Genomic DNA, 9226 nt, shown 5'->3' with positions numbered 1-9226 from the left:
CAGTTTAATTATTTTAAATATTTAATTTAATTTTTCTAAATCTGACATGACACAAATATAATTCATTTATTTATGTTTATTAAATATATTAGTATTATGTCCATAATTAGATCTAATTATAAATTTATTATCTTAAAATTAAATTTTGATCATTTGATTTAATTTAATTTTTCTATTTTTTAAAAATAGTATGAGGCTTTCAAGTCAGTATTTATTTAAAAAAAATTAATTTATTAACCGTATATACACACTCTACACATATAAATATTCGATAAAAAAATAGACTGAAATCACCTCCTGAAATTTTTTATTTTTCCTATATTATTAAAATAGATAGCAATATTGATTATTATTAACGTAAACTTTTTAATTGCAATAAGAAACAACTACACTCTTTTGTCCTTTTGACTCATCATTCATCTGTTACTGTAACACTAACACGTGCCAACGACTCTCTCTTTCTTCCACGCGCCTTTTATCATATCTCTTTCCGTCAAGCGCTTGGAGCCCACACGTGTACTCCCCAACAATCCTATAAATATTCCCCCCCCAGAACTCTCGCTCGCTCACTCAACCTCGTCAAAAACCGTTCCCAGCACGGATTGGAATCGTTTCACAAGCGTTTGTTCCTCCTCCTCCGTTGCCGCCGGATTCCGTTTCCACCGCCGCTTAAAATGGAAGGCCGCTGGCGTACGGAGACTAAACCGTTTCATGCTGTCAGACAAACGAAGGGGATTCCTGTAGTGGAAGATACCGCCAAAGCTTCTGACGAATTACCTCTTCCTTTGTATCTAACGAATGCGGTGTTCTTCACACTCTTCTTCTCCGTGGTTTATTTTCTTCTTTCCCGTTGGCGCGAAAAGATCCGAGCTTCAATTCCTCTCCACGTCGTCACTTTTTCAGAGATCGTCGCGATTTTTGCTTTAGTCGCCTCTTTGATTTATCTTTTGGGATTCTTGGGGATCGACTTTGTTCAGTCTTTGATTCTTCGACCATCTGGTGACGTTTGGAGTGCGGAGGACGAGGAAGAGGAAGAGGAAAATGAAGTCTTGCTTTGTAAAGAAGATGCCCTTAAAGTCCCTTACGGCCAAGCTCTTGATTGCTCGTTTCCTTCACTGCCACCTCGGGTACCGGTTGCAACTACCCGGACACTGTTAGATGAAAAACCTGTAATTGTTACAACCGATGAAGACGAAGAAATAATTAAATCTGTGGTGTCTGGAACACTCCCTTCATATTCTTTAGAGTCTAAGTTAGGTGATTGCAAGAGAGCAACTGCGATCAGGCGTGAGGCGCTGCAGAGATTAACGGGGAAGTCATTATCGGGTTTGCCATTGGATGGATTTGATTACGACTCGATTTTAGGGCAGTGTTGTGAGATGCCTGTTGGATACGTGCAAATTCCCGTGGGAATTGCTGGGCCATTGTTGCTTAATGGAAGAGAGTTCTCAGTCCCTATGGCAACCACGGAGGGATGCTTGGTGGCTAGTACTAACAGGGGTTGTAAGGCTATTCATTTGTCTGGTGGAGCTACAAGTATTCTATTGAAAGATGGCATGACTAGAGCTCCTGTTGTAAGGTTCAGCACCGCAAAATGGGCAGCTGAGCTGAAGTTGTATTTGGAAGATCCTCACAATTTCGATACTTTGGCAGTTGTTTTTAACATGTTTGTTCGAATATTTTTGGATTCCAGATTGAGCGTTTCAAATTCTAGCTAATATTGTTCTGGTTTATTTAGAACTTTGAGTTTCCGGGTGGTTGCAGATCAAGTAGATTCGGTAGGCTTCAAGGCATTAAATGTGCAATTGCTGGGAAGAATTTATATTTGAGATTCACTTGCAGTACCGGTGATGCTATGGGGATGAATATGGTTTCCAAGGGAGTTCAAAACGTTTTGGATTTCCTTCAAACTGATTTCCCTGACATGGATGTCATCGGCATTTCTGGTAAGCTTCACTTACAATTATGTTATTCGTCTTTTGTTTGAGCTTGATAACTGAATTTTATGGATTTATAATGGATGCAGGAAATTTCTGTTCCGACAAAAAACCAGCTGGTGTAAACTGGATTGAAGGACGAGGCAAATCTGTTGTATGTGAGGCCATCATTAAGGGTGACGTGGTGAGGAAGGTCTTGAAGACTAGTGTGGAATCTCTCGTGGAGCTCAACATGCTTAAGAACCTTACTGGTTCTGCTATGGCCGGAGCTCTGGGTGGATTTAATGCCCATGCGAGTAACATTGTGACTGCAATCTACATAGCTACTGGCCAAGATCCGGCTCAAAATGTCGAAAGCTCCCATTGCATCACTATGATGGAAGCTGTTAATGATGGAAAGGATCTTCATACCTCTGTCACAATGCCTTCAATTGAGGTAACTGATTATATTCTTGTCTGATCATCAAACACGAGAATTTTCAATGTCAAAATCTTCTGGCTGATTAAGAAGTGTATCAAAACTAGACCTATCAAGGCTGGGTTGGTTTCATTATGTTTGTGGTGTTTGATTTGTTTGTTTAGGTTGGCACTGTTGGTGGTGGAACTCAGCTTGCATCTCAGTCAGCCTGTTTGAACCTGCTTGGGGTCAAAGGTGCAAGCAAAGAGGTAGCTGGAGCAAACTCCAGGATGCTTGCAACCATTGTGGCCGGTGCTGTCCTAGCTGGTGAGGTGTCACTCATGTCAGCCCTTGCAGCTGGTCAACTAGTTAACAGCCATATGAAGTACAATAGATCAAGTAAGGATGTTTCCAAGCTCTCTTCCTAGATGAATATTATGATTGTGTAGTTGTTTGTTGCAAATCCCATGCTATAAATGTATTCAATCTGTGACCATCTCTTTGTAATAACCTAAGCAGATATCATGTCTTGTAACTTCCTTTATTTGTTTAGTACTTCTTTTCTTTTTATGTTTTATATGTAAGAAAAAGAAGAAGAAAAGCCTGTCAAATGATAGGATTGTTAACCTAATTAACCTTTTGTTTTTATTATGCGGTAAAAATAATGATTTGAGGATATAAAAATGGTTGAAGAATGCAATATGTAAGTTAGGATTAAGTGGCTTACTATAATTATTGCTTGAAATGCGTATCAGCAGGCAGTCAAACAAGTGACTTGTTATTTAAGCCTGCAGGAAGGCCTTTTACAATTCTTATGCTCGCCGCATTGGTTTTAGTACGCGTGTAAGTTATTCTAGACGTTCTAGGCACGATGGAGCAATTATTCAGAGACAATTTGTTTGTGCTAAAGAAGGGTTTAGGAATTTGAATGAAAAAAGAACAAAAGATAGGGAGACTAAGCGTCCTCGTACCATTAATAGAGTGGGATGTAAGGCTTCTTTGTCCGTTAAAGTGCAGGATTCTGGGAAATGGGTTGTGGCTGGATTTGTTAGGGAACATAATCACGAGCTTGTTCCTCCAGACCAGGTTCATTGTCTTCGGTCTCACAGGCAAATATCTGGGCCCGCAAAGACTTTGATTGATACATTGCAGGCTGCTGGGATGGGGCCTCGTAAGATTATGTCTGCTTTAATAAAAGAATATGGTGGAATTAGTAAGGTTGGATTTACAGAAGTGGATTGTAGGAATTATATGAGGAATAATCGGCAGAGGAGCTTAGAAGGAGATATTCAACTACTTTTGGATTATCTGAGGTAAATGAAAGCTGAAAACCCAAATTTCTTTTTTGCTTTTCAGGGTGATGAAGATCAAGCTTTGACAAGTAATGTGTTTTGGCCGACCACAAGTCTAGGATGAATTATACTTACTTTGGGGATACTGTTACCTTTGATACTATTACTACCTATACGTCGAACAGGTATCGGCTACCTTTTGCACCTTTCACTGGAGTAAACCACCATGGACAACCAGTGTTGTTTGGTTGTGCTTTCTTAATAAATGAATCTGAAGCTTCGTTTGTTTGGCTGTTCAAGACTTGGTTTATGGCAATGTCTGGTCGCCCTCCGGTTTCTATCACCTCTGATCATGATGCTGTTATTCGGTCAGCCATTACACAGGTTTTCCCTGAGACCCGGCATCGTTTCGGCAAATGGCACATCTTCAAGAAATACCAAGAGAAGTTGTCCCATGTGTTCCTTAAGCATCCAACTTTTGAAGCAGATTTCCATAAGTGTTTTAACTTGCCTGAATCGATTGAGGAGTTTGAGTCATGTTGGTTGTCTCTTGTAGATCAATATGAACTCAGGGGTCATGAATGGCTTCAGATGATGTACAATGAGCGCAGCCACTAGATCCCTGTATATCTGCGAGACACCTTTTTTGCTGGAAACCCAACGAAGCCACTGGATCACTCTCTAAAATAAGACACCCTTTATCCTTCCACATCGAATTCAGAAACAAATCTAAACCAGCTTGAATTGCTTTTATCTCAGCAAGGATCGGGGGCCTGGACCGGACAGGACGATCTTGAGAAAAACCCCAACCTCTTGTTTTCATCATCTCTAAACACACCGCCAATACCACTACACATCCAATCAAAATTAACAGTCTCATCAACATTAACTTTAAAGAAACCCGGAGGGGGGAGACCACTGTGCCTTAGACAAAACAGTCTTTGGAAGGTGGACGATGCAAATCAGCCAAGGTCTCCTACTAGGCAATCAAGAGAAATAGGAAAATTTGAATTCTTAGCCAAGAACCAAAAAGCACCCTATATCTGACCAGAAAGAAAAGATTAATCTGATCCAGCCTACCCTTCTCAAACACAATATTATTTCTGCAATTCCAAACAGTCCACAAAACAGCACCTGGCACAAATTTCCAGATTTCCGAACCCTGATATAAATCCAACCATAAAAGCAGAAAATCTCTGGGATTATTGGAAAAAAACATAGCATAATTTCACATTCGAAGAAACCACACCCAAATCTCCCAAACAACTTTGCATGAAAAGAATAAGTGGTTCACCGTCTCCGGCTCCAAACCATAGACCGAACAAAGAGAATCCTCAATTCCTTGAACACCCCGACTCAATAAGGCAATTTTTACAGCCAACTTCTGGTAGAGCACCTGCCAAAGAAAGACCTCTACTGTTTATGAGATTTCAAGAGGACCTAGTTGGAACTCTGACATTCATGGCATCAAAATCAGACGATGATGATGATATTATAGCATATCAGGTGGCAAAGTTCGGAGAGGATCATAAATCCTACTATTTTTTTATAGGAATAGTAGGCCTCATTAAAAACCTCCCTCATAGAAGTCCTTTACCTTTAGGCAAGAACCATCTAGCGGAATAAGGAAAAGAGTGTCTTAATATATTATTGATAAACCAATTACATAAGACTTAAACAATCCTCTGTTACAGCTGCTATGTGCCCAAAGCAGCTTAACAATTACAAATAAAACCTTAAATCAACCAATCCTCTCCTTTGCTAGCTTATCAGCCGCTCAATTACAATACCTAGGTATCAACCTTACAATCATCTCTTTATCTGATACAATAGACACAATCTCTTTGACTAAACTTGTAAGAAAAATAGGAACCGGCGAAGAAGCTTTAATCCAATCCACTGCTGATTTACAATCACTCTCAATAATAAGTTTTCCTTTCAACGCCCATTCTGAAGAGACAAAGATGTTGATGCCTCTCTTTATTTCTTTCAGTTCTGCTATAGGAGGAGGGCTAGGACCAATATTGTCTGAAAATGTAATAAGAACAGTACCGTTCCAATCTGTAAGAATACCCCCTATTCCACCTATAAACCTAACGCTACTGACAGCTCTGTCGACATTCATTTTAAAGAAATCAACTGGAGGAGGGCTCCAACATAAAAGAGGCCTGTTCTGATCCTTAGCAGCAGTAAGATTATCAGCCAAAGAAGGGTCTCCAATCAACATGTCTAGTTGGATAGGAACAAGATGGTACTTTGCTAAAAACCAGTTGGCTAACCTGAATTTAGCAATGAAAAACAAGGACAATCTGTCCAACTTGTCCTTTTCAAAAACAATGTTATTCCTCACCTTCCAAATTGACCAAAAAACTGCCCCGGGGATAAACTTCCATATAAGTGAATTCGGTTTCAAAACAGACCAGGAGCTGAAAAGTGTTGAATTGAAGGGTCATTAGGCAGAGCTAAAACCAGTCCCCAATAGCCTATAATTTTGTTCCAAAGTTCCCATGAAACTGAGCAGGAAATGAATAGATGTTTTACTGTTTATTCAAACTGATTACAAAGAGGACAAAGGATGTTTTCCCCTAATTGAACTCCCCTATTCTTCAACTCCACTCTCACAGCAACTCTTCGAGGACAAAGGTTTGCATATAAAATTGTTTTTATTGTACACTTCTGAGAAAGTATGTTCCAACTTGCTCCATGATATGTCATTGAAGATATGGTTAGGTCTAGAAATTGTGTTGTAAACTTGTGAAGTTTTCGATTGCATGATCAATTTAATGGGGACCACCCAAATACTAGTTTCAGTGGGAATGGATAAGGTGAATAATTACCTCAGGAGGTTCAGCGCACATATTCCGGTGTTTTTATTTTTATAAGAAAATGTCTCTGGGTTTATTCCATCTTTTATTCTTTTAACAATTGTCTTTGCTCTTTGAAGTGAAAGGAATTATCGGCTTGATGAATTTGTAAGCTATATTCATCACTATTTTCTTAGTTTTTTTTAGCTTTGTTATGAATTGTTTTGCGTTTCCTTGTGCTTTTGCTTGAAGGGTTCTTTGAGAAGACCATTTTTCCCATTATATATCCTGCTAATTCCATTCTTGTTTGACAATCGGGTTACAATTTTAGGTCAAAGTATGGTATCTTTTGTTTGCCTATGGCTAATTCCATATTCTTGTTCAACAATCGGGTTACAAGTTTAGGTCAAAGCATAGTATCTTTTGCTTGCTTAAGGTTTTCTACTCCATGATTATGCTGAATAGTGAATTTGACTATACTCCATCTTATTTTGCCTTTAAATCATGTATCTTTTTAGATATTTGACGTATACTATCTTCAGGACTTCGTTCAATGATTCTTAGGATGTATATGATCAAGTTTCCACAATATATCTCTACTTGCTATCATTTTCTTTATGCTAGACTTATGAAAGAACGTCATTGAATATGCACATATATGGAGAAACAGGGCAAAAAGTAATGTTGGCTGCTGCATTTTTTTAGGACGATATGGACAAGAAATTCCGAGAACTCGCCAATGAGCTGGAGTATGCAAGTAAAAAATGTGAAGTTTACTGGTCAAGTTTACTTTCTGTTTTAAAAGACATTGAAGACCATAAGCTACAGTTGTCAATAAAAGTGCAAAACATAAAGATCAGCATGTGACGCTGCATCACATTTCTCCTATGTACTTTCGATATAATCCAGTCTGATTTCGTATATCAAGTATGTATTCAACCCTAGGCTTCTCTTCACCTTTGAATGCTGTCAGCAATTAGGAATGGCTTCTGGTTTGCAGCAGCTATGTACAGTATAATTGATGTGCTTTAGCCATTTAGGTGCACAGTTTGTCAATTTGAGTTATTAGTTTCTTTTAGTGGATTGTGGAGATTAGTTGACACCGTCAATAATAGTCTGAAGATTTCTGGTTAATGGCTTACATATAATACTCACAGTAGCACTGGAGGTAAAAAAAAACATGGCAAAAATATAGAAAACACATGCAAATTTCACTTCATTTACCAAGGTGAGAATCAAGCTACAATATGAGAAATGATAGTCAAAGAGAATGGGAATGTGGCTAATGGCTTATAGTACCTGAGCAAGCCCTTTAAACAAACCAAACTTCAATAGAAACTTCTTCTTATTGCAGTCTAGCATTCCACTAAGGCTGCAACTGAAGTCCTTCTCTTTCAAATGCCTGTGCCGCAACTCTATTCTCTTCTTCAAACCGTTCCGGAAAAAGTCGGGGTAATTAGCTACTTCATCGATTTTCCTCCCCATCACGTCAACCAAGAACCTGATCCTAGGTTCTAAGGAATTCTTGACGCTCTTGATAAGAATTGGGGGATAGCCGGTGACTATAGCTACTATCTGTCCATCACCGAATCCACTCTCCTAAGATATGCAAAATTGAGCCTTAGAATCTTGCTAACATCTCTACACGATACTTCGGGAAAGTTCATGACCGCTGTTTGGAGATCTGTCTCGGACAGACCAATCGATTTCAGAAACTTGGATGTAGGACATAGCCTTTTGTCGACTCATAAACGGGTATTTAGCCAAAACTTTACCAATCACCTCTTCTGTTGTAAGGCCAAGGCAAGGGTGGCAAGGAAGTTGACTATTTCTGTGAGTTTAGATTCAATGTTATAACTGATGAGCCTAGGATTCAGCAATATCATTTTGTCTAGTTGCTTTTCAGGGATTCCCAATGCTTGAAAGAAAGCCAGGAGTGGGCAAAGCTTCTCTTCCACACTGTGAGAGACTATCTGAGTGAATCTAGTGATGACGGAAGCAACTATCTGAAAGAAAGCCTAGTTGATTTTTAGGCGATTTTACCGAAAAATCACCACACTCTATCTCTAAGTTTTACCGATCTAGCACCTTTTTGACAAAGCGCGTAATAAAAAGCACAGATGATTATGTGCTTTATCTGAGCTGGCACCATGTAGGGACATGCACAGATCACCATCTGCACCTTAACATTTTAAAAAAATATGTTTTAAAAAATTTAAAAAAATAAAACTATAGAGACTAACATCGTAATTTAATACATATTAGTCCCATGAGTTGAAGAGCGTAATGAAATTAGTTTATATAGACATATTGAAATGTTTAGGTTATGTTTCTTGACAATATGATATAAAAGCTAAAAGGTGTATTTTTATGACAATGTATTTAGATTTTGTAGGAGTTCACGTCTTAAATCTTCTAAGTTCAGTTTGCAATTTGTACAATATAGCATAGATGAATTATAAAAATATTTCATGAATGGAACATGTAAATACACTCATATTTTAAACATCAACCCAAGTCGTTTCAGTAATATTCTGGTTATAGTTGAATATCAAGTGGTGCATATAGTACGCAGGTACACAACACGAACATGGTGACATCGAGACATCAATTTCTAGAATATAAGGAAATGACATGACGTTGATATGTATTTGGGAATAAGAAAAATATAAAAATATTTATTAATTTTTAATTAAAAACTAATATGCATTAAAGTTCTTCCAAAATGGATACAGTTCACTTCCCAAGGTTATTTTATTACTGATTTAGATTTTAGAGAAAATACATCTAATAATT

The 9226-nt window shown here is 38.2% G+C and overlaps 2 protein-coding genes and 2 pseudogenes across 2 annotated transcripts; 3 read left to right on the top strand and 1 right to left on the bottom strand.

The window, feature by feature from the left end:
- Window positions 1–674: 674 nt before the first annotated feature.
- Window positions 675–2777, top strand: LOC120133880 (3-hydroxy-3-methylglutaryl-coenzyme A reductase 2-like). The gene is made up of 4 exons (XM_039150373.1): window positions 675–1666; window positions 1765–1946; window positions 2027–2373; window positions 2520–2777. Exons 1-4 carry the CDS (start codon window positions 675–677, stop codon window positions 2760–2762), a joined length of 1764 nt encoding a protein of 587 aa, XP_039006304.1. The 3' UTR covers window positions 2763–2777.
- A 240-nt stretch (window positions 2778–3017) lies between these two features.
- Window positions 3018–4363, top strand: LOC120133824 (annotated as a pseudogene).
- Window positions 4364–4898: 535 nt separating this feature from the next.
- On the top strand, window positions 4899–7554 carry LOC120133823 (protein FAR1-RELATED SEQUENCE 5-like). Its single transcript, XM_039150338.1, has 2 exons — window positions 4899–5243; window positions 7136–7554. Exons 1-2 carry the CDS (start codon window positions 4899–4901, stop codon window positions 7295–7297), a joined length of 507 nt encoding a protein of 168 aa, XP_039006269.1. The 3' UTR covers window positions 7298–7554.
- Window positions 7555–7633: 79 nt separating this feature from the next.
- On the bottom strand, window positions 7634–8606 carry LOC120133822 (annotated as a pseudogene).
- Between the last annotated feature and the right edge of the window lie 620 nt (window positions 8607–9226).

The sequence above is a fragment of the Hibiscus syriacus genome, unplaced genomic scaffold (genome assembly GCF_006381635.1).
Source record: "Hibiscus syriacus cultivar Baekdansim isolate YM2019G1 unplaced genomic scaffold, ASM638163v2 tig00110597_pilon, whole genome shotgun sequence".
NCBI classification, from domain to species: Eukaryota; Viridiplantae; Streptophyta; class Magnoliopsida; order Malvales; family Malvaceae; genus Hibiscus; species Hibiscus syriacus.
The sequence above is the reverse complement of the archived record's forward strand: the minus strand, read 5'-3'. Positions and strand labels throughout refer to the sequence as shown.